General features: G+C 45.6%; 1 protein-coding gene across 5 annotated transcripts; it reads left to right on the top strand.

Annotated features, from left to right (window-relative positions):
• The first annotated feature begins 1,985 nt into the window (after nt 1-1,985).
• On the top strand, nt 1,986-12,925 carry LOC141112143 (flap endonuclease 1-B-like). Of its 5 annotated transcripts, none has more exons than XM_073604645.1 (3): nt 1,986-2,310; nt 7,838-7,987; nt 11,727-12,925. In XM_073604645.1, the coding sequence occupies exon 3, from the start codon at nt 11,820-11,822 to the stop codon at nt 12,681-12,683; it is 864 nt and encodes a 287-aa protein (XP_073460746.1). In that variant the 5' UTR covers nt 1,986-2,310; nt 7,838-7,987; nt 11,727-11,819; the 3' UTR covers nt 12,684-12,925. The 5 variants fall into 5 exon arrangements, with proteins under 5 accessions (XP_073460746.1, XP_073460745.1, XP_073460748.1 ...); XM_073604647.1 differs by lacking the exon at nt 1,986-2,310 and adding an exon at nt 2,484-2,706; XM_073604648.1 differs by lacking the exon at nt 1,986-2,310 and adding an exon at nt 6,125-6,270.
• Nucleotides 12,926-13,337: the final 412 nt, after the last annotated feature.

Raw genomic sequence — 13,337 nt, 5'->3', positions numbered from 1 at the left:
CAATATATAATGTTTGGGGGTTCTAACACCCTAGAGAATAAAATGGCGGTCAATGCAATACTTTTTTTGCACCGTATTTGCGCAGCGGTCTTATAAGCGCACTTTTTTGGAAAAATTTCACTTTTTTGAATAAAAAAATAAGACAACAGTAAAGTTGGCCCAATTTTTTTAATATTGTGAAATATAATGTTATGCCAAGTAAATTTATACCCAACATGTCACGCTTCAAAATTGCGCCCGCTCGTGGAATGGCGTCAAACTTTTACCCTTAAAAATCTCCATAGGCGACGTTTAAAAAATTCTAAAGGTTGCATGTTTTGAGTTACAGAGGAGGTCTAGGGCTATAATTATTGCTCCCGCTCTACCGGTCGTGGCGATACCTCACATGTGTGGTTTGACCACCGTTTTCATATGCGGGCGCTACTCATGTATGCGTTCGCTTCTGCGCACGAGCTCGTGACGAGGGCGCTTTAAAAAAATTGTTTTTTTTTCTTATTTATTTTACTTTATTTTATTTATTTTTTCACTGTTTTTTATTAAAAAAAAAAATTTTGGATCACTTTTATTCCTATTACAAGGAATGTAAACATCCCTTGTAATAGAAAAAAAGCATGACAGGTCCTCTTAAATATGAGATCTGGGGTCAAAAAGTCCTCAAATCTCATATTTGGACTTAAATGCAAAACAAAAAAAAAAAAAATGACAACAAAAAAATATGCCTTTAAGACGTATGTGCGGAGCTGATGTTATGACGTCCCTTCCACCCTCCTATGGTATGGAGACGGTGGGAGCCATCTTCCCCCCACTTGTCTCCATACCACGGACATGACAGGTCCCGATCGCCTCCGCTGCTACCGGCGGAGGAGGGCGCGGGAGAGCGGCGGGAGGGGGTGGCACCTCTCCCGCCACCAATAACGGTGATCTAGCAGCGAATCCACTGCAGAGACCACCATTATCGGAAACACGACCGGCTCCTGAAAAGATGGATACCTCGGTTGTGGAAGCAGCTGCTGCCGTTACCGAGATATCCACCTTCAAAGCGCCGACGTATATGTACAGGAGCTGGTTGGTAAACATCAACAGATTTCAGTTGTGCCCCACCAGGCCGGCCCCCCCATGGAAAATGTGCCTGTCTGCTGAGTTCATCATCCCATCCCTGCACTGATGGGCACTGATTGGCAGCACTGATTGGTACTGATAGGCACCACTGATGGGCACTGATTGGTACTGATAGGCACCACTGATGGGCACTGATTGGCAGTACTGATAGGCTCCACTGATGGGCACTGATTGGCAGCACTGATGGGCAATGATAGACCACACCGATAGTCAACACTGATAGTCAACACTGATGAGCACTGATAGGCAGCACTGATTGAAAGCAGTGATTGGAATTTCTGATGGGCACTGTTAGGCAGCAAGGATGGGCACTGACAGGTGGCAATGATTGGAAGCCTTGATTGGCACTGATAGGCGGCACTCATGGGCACTAATAGGTGGCATTGGTTGGCACTGATAAGCGGCACTGACAGGTGCCACTGTTTTTTACTGACTGGCACTGACAGGTGGCACTGTTTTTTACTGACTGGCACTGACAGGTGGCACTGTTTTTTACTGACTGGCACTCATTGACACTGATTGGAAGCTCTGACAGGTGGCACTGGTTGGCACTAACTGGAAGCACTGATTGGCGGCACTGATTGGAAGTACTAACAGAGGAGAAGCTCTGATCCTGAGTGTAAAAAGTGATTTCTCTTCCCTCAAACCAGAAAGGAGGAGAGAAAACACTGACAGATCATTACAGCACAAGAGGGGTGCAGCTCTCTATTGCCCCCCCACCACACACACACATCCCGACACCGGACCCGATCTCATTGTAAGGTTATAATCACTGATAATGACACTTACTATATCACCGATGGAAAAGCTTGGGGTGTAATCACCGATAAATGCGCTGTAGGGCGCTGTTTTTCTTCTGTGACGATAGCCGATCAGAGACACGTCCTGTCGCTGCTAACGCACGGAAGAAAATGGCGCCGCTCAGCCCTCTCGTGCCGGTATAACCGTTATCCGTCCGCCCCCCGTGACCCCCCCGCACGGGGCGCGCGCTGTCTCTGACGTCGCTCGGTCATAATGTCCTGTGACGGGAGAAGACGGATTGCTGGAGAGGATTCGGCGCTCTTCACCCTCCAGCCTGCAGGTGGCAATAGAGAGCGCCGCTGTACAGTGAGGGAAGTCTGTGCACGTTCTCACTTATTCTATCCCCTTGTCAGGTGACTGGAGGAGGAAGAAGAGCATGTTTATCAGTCTGTAAGTAGAGGGAGGAGCGGGGACAACTTACCACAGACCTTCCATCTCTACTCCTCACACAGCACCCTCATCTCTCTTCCTCCCCCCCTCTCCTCCCCCCTCCCCCCTCTCCTCCCCCCCCCCTCTCCTCCTCCCCCCCCCCCTCTCCTCCTCCCCCCCCTCTCCTCCTCCTCCCCCCTCCTGATGTCAGTGAGAGGTACAGTGCCCTATTTTTAGCGTTAGTGGGAGGAATAGTGCACCTTATTGGTGTTGGTGGGAGGAATTGTGTCATATCATTGTCATTGAGAGGAATGGTGCCACATTATTGGTGTCAGTGGGAGCAATAGAGCCCCAAAGACCACCTCCAGCCCTGGGCCACATTTTGGAGACCACTGGTCTACATCCTTTAAAAAACAGGTAAGTAGGTGTGGTCTATTATAATCTGATAATCCTGGCGTCAGTGAGAGTAAGCAATGTCATCATTGGTGTCAGTGGGAGAAATAGTGTCCCATTGTTGGTGGCAGTGGGAGGAATAGTGCCCCTCAGTGGTGTCGGGGGAAGAATGGTGCCCCATGACTGATGTCAGTGAGAGGAATAGTGCCTCATCACTGGTGTCAGTGGAAGGAATGGTGCCCCATTGTAGGTGTTAGTGGGAAGTAGAGTGCCCTATTTTTAGTGTCAGTGGGAGGAATAGTGTCACATTGTTGTTGTCATTGGGAGGAATAGTGCCACGTTATTTGTGTCAGTGGGAGGAATAGAGCCCCAGGGGCCAGATAAAGGCAAACAAAGGGCCACCTCTGGGCCACAGTTTGGAGACCACTGGTCTACATCCTTTGAAAAAAATAATACCAGTTATTAATGTCATTTAAAGTAAGCAATGCCATCATTGGTATCAGTGACAGAAATCTTAAGTGCCCTATTGTTGGTGGCAATGGGAAGAATGGTGCCCCTCATTGGTGTCAGGGGAAAGAATATTGGCCCATCGCTGGTGTCAGTGGGAGGAATAGTGCCTCATCACTGGTGTCAGTGGGAAGAATGGTGCCCCATTGTTGGTGAAGGTGGGAGGAATGGTGCCCCTCATTGGTGTCAGGGGAAGAATGGTACCCCATCACTGGTGTCAGTGGGAGGAATAGTGCCCCATCACTGGTGTCAGTGGGAGGAATATTGCCCTTTTGTTGTCAGTGGGAAGTTAAAGTGTTTGTCAACACAAAAAAAAAAATACACATCCTGGTCCCTTAAAGCTGATTAACCACTTCAGCACCGGAAGATTTGGCTGCTCAATGACCAGGCCATTTTTGCGATAAGGCACTGTGTCGCTTTAACTGAGAATTGCACGATCGCGCAATGTACCCAAACAAAATTGGCATTCTTTTTTTTCCCACAAATAGAGCTTTCTTTTGGTGGCATTTGATCATCTCTGCGGTTTTTATTTTTTGCAGTATAAACAAAAAAGTGCGACAATTTTGATAAAAACACAATATTTTGTACTTTTTGCTATAATAAATATCCCCAGTTTTTTTAAAAAAAGCTATTTTTTTTCCTCGGTTTAGGCCGATATGTATTCTTCTACCTATTTTTGGTAATAAAAATTGCATGAAGCATATATTGATTGGTTTGCGCAAAAGTTATAGCGTCTACAAAATAGGGGATAGATTTATGGCATTTTTATTATTATTTTTTTTTTACTAGTAATGGCGGTGATCTGGGATTTTTATCGGGACTGCGACATTACAGCAGACACATCGGACACTTTTACACATTTTTGGGACAATTATACAACGATCAGTACTATAAAAATGCACTGATTACTGTGTAAATGTCACTGGCAGGGAAGGGGTTAACTGTGTTCCCTAGTGTGTGTTCGAACTGTAGGGGGAGGGGACTGACTATAGGAGATGACAGATCGCTGTTCCTAGCTAGTAGGAACTCACGATCTGTCTCTCCTCAGCTTACAGAACAGGGATGTGTGTGTTTATACACACACATCCCTGTTCTGGCTCTCGTGCCCACGATCGCGTGTGGCCGCCGGTCATCGCGACCGCTGGCCACGCGCATTGGCACCCCCGCAGTGAGGTAAAGGAGCCGACGTACAGCTACAACGGCTCGCGGGATCGTGCCGACCTGCTGCAGTATAAAGACGGTGGTTGGTCGGCAAGCGGTTAAACAGCACAGTGCTTGTGCTGTGTAATCTTCCCCCCTCTAAACTGTAAAGAAAAAAAAAAACCTCCCTCAACCTGCCACTTCCTGTATGCCCCCTCTTTACTGACCACAATAACAAGGGCTACTGAGCCCTGACCACCGTGGTCAGAGTGCGTCCCTCCGTCATACGCTGCTATCCCCTCTGCTCTCCTCTCTCCCCCTCACCCACTCCTTCCTGCCTGTCATCTCCCTCTCTTTGTCCCCTCCCCCCCCGCCGCTATTGTCAAAAATTAAAAACCTAAAATTGTCACCGCCAGACCCTCTATTAAAGCCTGGCATACCACACTATGGAAGTTATGTAAAAAAACAAGTGTTCTAAATACCTATTTACAGCTTTCTTCAGGCCCATCACATGACTCGTGGCCACTTTACAGCTACGAGACAGGGCTTCTGTGGGAGGAGCCGAGCGCCAGCTGGGGAGATCACATGGCTGCTCTGCTCCTCCCGCAGAAGCCCTGTCTCGTAGCTGTAAAGCGGCCATGAGTCATGTGACCGGCCTGAAGACAGCTGTAAATAGGTATTTAGAACATTTGTTTTTTTTAAATAACTTCCATAGTGTGGTATGCCAGGCTCTAATAGAGGGTTTGGCAGTTACTTGCAAATTAGACTTAACAAACATTTAAGTGCCCTATTTTTAGTGCCAGTGGGAGGAATAGTGCGTCATATTGATGTTGGTGGGAGGAATAGCATCACATTGTTGTCATTGAGAGGAATGATGCTACATTATTGGTGTCAGTGGGAGGAATAGGGCCCACGGGGCCTAATAAAGACAGGCAAAGAGCCACATCCGACCCCCAGGCTGCAGTTTGGAGACCAGTGTCTTAGAGCCCTGGCCTGACATGCAGTGGTTTGCCTCTGATAAATGCTTTGTTACCTACCTTTGTGGAGTTGCGCAGGGTATGACATACATTATTATGATGTTTCCTTTATTTAGGGGTAAGGATAGGGGTGCAACGGATCGTTGCTGATCCGTACGGATCAACTTCCGCGGATCGCAGGTGTGCCAATCCGCGGAGGTTGATCCGTACGGATCAGCAACGATCCGTTGCACACCATAGGAAAGGCCGCGGCTTCGGCCTAGCTCCAGGGCAGCGGCCATCTTGGTACACCCGGAAGCGGCCGCTGTCTCGTCAGGAAGTGACGTTTCGTTGCCGCCATCTTGCTACACCCCACACTCCTGCACAGTACAGTAATGATAGAGTGAGAAGGGGGCAAGCAGACATCTTGTTACACCCACTGGAGTTTTAGATTTAAAAGCTATTTTCAACACAAAACCGAGCTTATATGCATAAATACAGTATTTGTAGATCGGACAGACTGTTTAGATGTTAAATTTTAAAAGCAACAGCAAACCTGTTGAACTTACATGGTTGCTAATGTGACAGAACACCTCTGATTTTCACATTTAATGTTAAATGTGAAAATCAGAGGTGTTCTGTCACATTAGCAACCATGTAAGGTCAGCAGGTTTGCTGTTGCTTTTAAAATTTAACATCTAAACAGTCTGTCCGATCTACAAATACTGTATTTATGCATATAAGCTCGGTTTTGTGTTGAAAATAGCTTTTAAATCTAAAACTCCAGTGGGTGTAACAAGATTTGTGTGTTTTGTTTTTTTTGCTGATCTGAAAATGATCCGATCCGTGACTCTGATCCAAGGATCGATCCGATCCGTGAGTTTTTTGATCCGTTGCACCCCTACTATCAATCTATTCAATCAAGACATGAGACACCAACCGGAGCTGGTGTGCTCGTTCCCGTTTCGCGAATTTCAGGGGTCAGGTAAGTATAAGGGGGTGCTGCTGCAGTAAAGAAGGTTTTTCACCTTAATGCATAGAATGCCATGAGGTGAAAAAACACAAGGGTTTACAACCCCTTTAATGTTAAGTAAGCCCATAATAAAAAATATATATTAAACACGTTATACTTACTTGCACTGCGCAGTGGTTTTTGTACAGAGTAGCCCGGATTCCCCTCTTCTTCGGTTTCTATTCTGTGATCCTTGCCCCCCCCCCGCTGAGTACCCCCATAGTAAGCTGCTACGTTGGTCCATAGACACACACAGAGCACAGCTCAGCCCAACCCCACTCTCTCCTCACTGGATGTGATTGACAGCCAATGGCTCCCATTGCTGTTTCTAAATCAATGAGGAGGTAGAGTGCCGCTACTCTTGTGTACATTGCTGGATCAAGATCAGACTCTGGTTAGTATGGGGTGAGGGAGCTGCATTTAGAAGGTTTTGTTTTAGGTTACCCATTTCACGCCGATGGAACACGTATAAGCGGACTGCACTTTTTGCCATGGGGCCGCATATATGCGGATCTGTCTTTGTGTCACACAGAGATCGGGGTCTCAAGAGAACCCCCTAGGACCCGCAACTCCAGATTCTGGGTCACCTTATTGTTGTGGTAGACTCTAATTGGCTACCACTGTGATCAGTCACTGTGTTTTTCTTTCTGTGAATGGAGATGAAAGATACATAGGGGTTGATTTACTACAGGCAAATAGACTGCACTTCGCAAAGTGCAATTGCTCCAAAGCCTAGTAAATGAGCCGAAGCTCTGCTGACTTCCATCAGCCAATCGTGAGCAAGCAAAAATAGTTGTTTTTTTTTTCTTTCTTTGCATGTGATTGGGTATTCTTTGCAAATTAAAGCTTTGCCTCATACTAAGCTCTGGAGCAACTGCAACTTGCAGAGTGTAACTGCACTTGGGAAAGCACAACCTGTATTTGCCTTTAGTAAATCAACCCCTATGTGTCTTTCAAGGTTTGATGTAGGTTAGTGTTTGGGTTTAGTAAGGGTCAAGGTCGATATATTTTGGGCAGGATTTTTTTTTTAGTTGGTGTCAGTGCATTTTAGGTAGGACAAACAAAAAAGTAAAATGTGCACTATTGTTTCTGGGCTGTGCTATGGGTACAACAATAGCTAACATAGACATATGTGGTGGAGGAGAGAGAGGGGTTTTCTTTTTATAAGAGACACTTATTCATGCTGGCCGAATGCACATATGCAGCCTCTCAGCTTGTGGGCCTTTGTGCCAAGCGGCCACATATATGCAGCCCTGCACAGTAGCATGCAGTTACTGGAAAGCTCCTGATGCATGCTTGCGATCGGGAGCTTTGCGATCATGTGACAGCCAATCACAGCGGTCACATGACCTGAATGCGACCAACGGGAAGGGGTTAACAAAAAATAAAGCTCTTTGCCCAAAAAGGTGTGTGAGCTTCTTTGGTGCATGTAAGATGGCCCATTCAAGTCCTGCAAAGAATGCGCTGAACAAAATGCACTTTAGCACGATGGGCAGGTGTGACTGGGGCCTAAGGCTAAACTGAATTTTTTCATTTTCAGCAAAGGAAGCTGCATCTTGGCCTTTGTTTGATCTGCAACTGCCCTGGCGCTGCGCATGTGATCAGTTATGACACCAGGCATTTGATGGTTTGACAGTTTGGTTAAGAACACAAGCAAATATGACAGTTACGTTCCTGGCAAGCCTTGAATGTAAAGTTGTTTTTTTTTTTGTTTTAACTGCTAAATTGATGCATTTAATTCCACTGTAAAGCAGTCAGAGTAGAAAATCCAGTCCCTTGCCAGTATACTACAAGAAGGACCCATGCTCTCTGTAGAGGTCTGTCACGCTCAATGCTGAATTAAACTTCTAGTTCTGCAATGCTCTTTGCTGATTGGAAAGCTCTAGCTGTGACTCATTAGGGTTTGTGTTAGCTTCAGAGAGACCACAGCTTCCATGCACCGGGCAAGGGGCTTTTCTGCAGCTGCTGACAAAGGGACAGGCTTTTGTACTCAGACTGTGGCTGCTATAGAAAGAAAATGAGCTATAAGATTATACAGTGGAACCTTGGATTACAAGCATAATCCGTCCCGGGAAAATGCTTGTAATCCAAAGCACTCGCATATCAAAGCGAGTTTCCCCACAGAAGTCAATGGAAAAAAGATAATTTGTTCCGCTTTGACTTCGATAACATGCAATACCGCATGTTGCCAGAGGTAAGGTGGGGCGCCAGAGAGTCTCGGAAATAGTTGGGGATAGCCCAGCTGAATTCTGAAACACTCAGAGTATTTCCGAATGGCTCCGAACCGTTCCGAGCGTCCCCGCGCCTCTGGCCAAATGCAGTACAGCACCGCACATTAGCTTGAATTCTGCTAGTTTTGCGAGACAATACTTGCAAACCGAGTCAGAATTCTTTTACAAGGTTCCACTGTAAAGCGAAGTTCCGCCGAAAAAAAAAATCAAAGTCAGTCGCTACAAATGCTGCAGCTGTTGACTTTTAAAATAAGGACACTTACCTGTCCAGGGCACCCATGATGTCCTCACCCGAAGCTGACCCGTCCTTCGGCTCCCGGTTGGAGGCACTGCCATCTGCAGTAAGGGAATCAGGAAGTGAAGCCTTGCAGCTTCACAACCTGGTTCCCTACTGCGCATGCGCGAGTCGCTCTACATGTCCTGACTGGTCCCTGCTGTCTTCTGGGACCTGTGTGTCTTCCAGAAGACGGCGGGGGGAGGAAGGGCCGGACATGGCGTAGATCGCCGTAGATTCTGCGGTGATCTATTTCCGGAAGTGGGAGCAAATGCCTGTATTAGACAGGTATCTGCTCCCCTCCCGAAAGGTGGCAAATTTGACACCGGGGGAGGGGGGGGTGGCTGCATAAGCGGGGGTTCCATTTTTGGGTGGAACTCCGCTTTAAACACCATGAGAGGATTTTACTGAGACTGGAGCAAGCGAGTCCTGGAATTACCAGTGGGGAGGACGGGGACAACGATTGCAGCACTGACCTGTCACCGCTGGAGAGCACAATGCCAGGTAAGTGTGTGCATAATTTCTCATTATGTAAAAAGCTCACACACAGCTGAATTTAGTTCCACTTTCAAGTAGATTTATTCAGAGGGAAATGTGCGTCCGTTGCTGAGCTCTTCCCAAAATATCAGTTATACTGATGCTCTGACTTCAGCACCAAGTCGCTGACCCCAATACAAGTCTACAGATCAGAAGCTCTGTTGCTGCATGCTTGTTCAAGGTCAGCGACTCAGCAAGTACAAAAAGCCCGGGATGGACAGGATAGCCAGGTAATTGCATTTTAAAAAGGAGGCCTGCAATGGCAGACCGTGCAGCACAGGTTTTGGTAACTAACAATTTTCATTTCATTAAAAAAAAAAAAAAAGTATTGATGGAACATGGAAGCTGCCATTGCTGACCAATCATCAGAAACAAGTTCTACCCCGACATGTATTGTGTTAGGCACAGCACTTTATTTTTTGAGAAAGCCCTGGGCTTAGCATGAAACCTGTAAGGGTAGAGCTTGATTCTGCCGGCTGTTGTAATAAAGGAGGAATATTGTTTTGCATCTCAGTTTCCAATGTTGCTGAAAAAATGGAGAAGATGCTGCTCCTAATTTATGAAAGGGGGCAAGCTCTTTTGCTATGTAGGAGAGGTCTGCCCTGTTTTCTACATCCAGAGCAGTAGAGCTGTTTGCCCTGCCTCCCACTGTGTGGGATGTGCCATATGTAAGGTCTGGTAGGGATCTGCGTCAGTTTTCTATATTTAAAACTGGCACTATCCCTTTGTTAACCACTTCCATACCACAGAACGTCATATGACGTCCTGGGCTTTCAGTGGGGATATCTGAATGATGCCTGCAGTTACAGGCATCTTTCAGATATCATTTTTTTCAGCCGGCGATTCCCTGCATTGTAAGAACAAGCATAGCGGCTTGATCAGTCTTGCAGGCGGCAGGAGAGGACGTCTCCCCAACCCCTGCCCTCCGGTTCTTCTACCAGCTTGCTCGTGCAATCGGCAGGCCGGAGAAGGAATCTACTGGCACCAGAAGTTAGCCATAGAGAAAACAGAGGGCCAGATGGTCACCAGCAGTCTCTATGACTCTTGAAGACCCAGGCTCGACGTTATGACATCATATCCGGGCCGGCCAAAGTTAAACAATGAGATTGTTTATTTTTATTTATTTTTTTGATCTCAGGCTTTGCAGCCTGGAGGAGAGATGTGGGGTCTTATTGACCCCACATCTCTCCAAAAAGAGGACCTGTCATGCCCTATTCCTGTTACAAGGGATGTTTACATTCCTTGTAATAGGAATAAAAGTGATCAAAAAAAATTACATTTTAAAGGGAAAGTGTAAAAATAAAGTTAAAAAAATTAAAGCGCCCCCGTCTGCTCGCACGCAGAAGCGAACGCGAACATAGGTCGCATCCACATATGTAAACGACCTTCAAACCACACGTGAGGTATCACCATGAACATTAGAGCGAGAGCAATAATTCTAGCCCAAGACCTCCTCTGCAACGCTAAACAGGTAACCTGTAAACATTTTTAAAGAGTTGCCTATGGAGATTTTAAGTACCGAAGTTGCCATTCCACGAGTGTGCGCGATTTTAAAGCGTGACATGTGAGGTATCTCTTTACTCGGCGTAACATCATCTGTCCCATTATACAAAAAATTGGGCTAACTTTACCATTTTATTTTTTATTATTCATGAAAGTGTTTTTTTTTCCCACAAAAAATCGCATTTGAAAAATTGCTGCACAAATACCGTGTGACATAAAAGTTGCAATCACCGCCATTTTATTCCCTAGGGTCTCTGCTAAAGAAAAAAATATATGTGTGTGTGTTTGGAGGTTCTGAGTAATTTTCTAGTGCTGGAATTTGCGCTGTATGGAAGTGGTTAATTGGGTGTGGACCCTGTGCTAGTTAGTTTCATTCTGAAATAGAAACTGGTATGGGTGGCACGGATAAACCTAAAACAAGTGTATCTGCTTAGTTATTGTGACGCACGCCACTCGCGCCAGTTTCTTGCACCGTTATAATTGTGCAGAAATCTTTAATTTCCCCATTATGTAGTGAACAAATTATGAAACACATGTTTTTGAACAAACACATGGCGGGGAGTTTATCAAAAGTGGAGCAGTTGTGCATAGCAACCAATCAGCGTCTATCTTTAACTTGTTCATTTAACTTTTAAAAATGAAAGCTAAAAGCTGATTGGTTACCATGCACAGCTGTTTTAGATTCTGGATGCTCAAGTTTTGATAAATTCCCCTCAATGCATTTCCAAACTTGTATATGGTGTGTTAAGTTAGTGTGTGGACCTGAGTAATCTTACTTTTTCATTGTTACTCTTGTTTTGAAATGAGTGTCATTGTGTATTCACATAAGACTGACCTAAATGTATGTCCACTGTAATTCTCACAGCTGTCCTTCTTCATTTCAGGTTGTGCATCAATACATTTTTTTTGCTGCTCATTTTTCCTTTTAACTTGTACCCGGCTACCAGTTCCTTATTGCTGTGCGACAGGATGGGAATATGCTTCAGAATGAGGAAGGTGAAACCACCAGCCACCTGATGGGCATGTTCTATCGTACAATTCGCATGGTTGAGAACGGCATCAAGCCAGTGTATGTGTTTGATGGAAAGCCTCCTCAGCTGAAGTCAGGTGAGCTGGCCAAACATACTGAAAGGAGGGCAGAGGCTGAGAAGCAACTTGAAGCTGCCCAAGAGGCAGGAGAGGTGGAGAACATTGAAAAGTTCAACAAGAGACTTGTAAAGGTCACAAAGCAACATAATGAGGAATGCAAGAAACTGCTAAGCCTAATGGGTATTCCATATGTGGATGCACCATGTGAGGCAGAAGCTACCTGTGCTGCTTTGGTGAAAGCTGGAAAGGTGTATGCAGCTGCGACTGAAGATATGGATGCATTGACCTTTGGTACTCCACTGTTGCTCCGTCATCTCATGGCTAGTGAGGCCAAAAAGTTGCCTATTCAGGAATTTCACCTCAGTCGTGCCCTAGAGGATACAGGAATCACACAAGAGCAGTTTATAGATCTTTGTATATTGCTAGGCTGTGATTACTGTGAGACCATCAGAGGCATTGGCCCAAAGAGAGCGATAGAACTGATAAGACAGCACAGTAGCATCAAAGAGGTCCTAGATAACATAGACCTGAAGAAGTACCCTGTTCCAGAAAACTGGTTATACAAAGAAGCTCGTCAGCTTTTTTTAGAGCCTGAGGTGGTTGACCTAAATGATATAGAGCTGAAGTGGCAGGACCCAGATGACGAAGGCCTTGTGGCCTTTATGTGCGGTGAAAAGCAGTTCAACGAGGACCGGATCCGTAATGGTGCCAAGAAGCTGGCTAAGAACCGCCATGGTAGTACTCAAGGCTGACTAGATGACTTCTTCAAGGTGACTGGTTCCATCAGCTCCACCAAAAGGAAAGAGATTGATGTTAAAGGCTCAGCCAAAAAGAAGGCAAAAACCACGGGCACCCCATCAGGGAAATTTAAGAAAGGCAAATAAGTGACTGAATTTAGTAGAGCTGGAGATGTGAACTGTTTTTCTGCTTTGAGTATTATGCGTGTTGATGTCTTGGAATATTATTTTCATTAAAATGTTTAAGAAACATTTTATTTAGCGTTTTCACAATTTTTGACAAATGCTGAATGGAAAATAAGCACCTTAATAACAATTAAACCATTTTCTGCTTCTGCTAATTGCCTGCACTAGAAAATGGACATTAGACATGCAGACAAGGTGGTACAGTCAGTGCCAGGTGACGTACTGGTACATTGCCCGGCACGTGCACTGGTGCGCCCCCATCCTGTGCATGGTGGAGCACGGAGCTCTGTATCTGGGGTGTGATCATGTGATTGCTATGATTGTTCATAATGATCACATGATTATAATACAAACAGTCAGTCATGCTTTATGACAGCTTGCTTTCTTTTGTGAAGCTTTGATTGGCCCACAGCTATCACATGGTACCGAATAGCCTATACAATATGATTAGTTGTATCCAGTCACAGCATGTCAACCGAAAGC

Source organism: Aquarana catesbeiana, linkage group LG11 (assembly GCF_042186555.1).
Source record: "Aquarana catesbeiana isolate 2022-GZ linkage group LG11, ASM4218655v1, whole genome shotgun sequence".
Lineage (NCBI taxonomy): Eukaryota > Metazoa > Chordata > Amphibia > Anura > Ranidae > Aquarana > Aquarana catesbeiana.
Note: the sequence above shows the minus strand (reverse complement) of the source record. Positions and strands in the feature narration are given on the sequence as shown.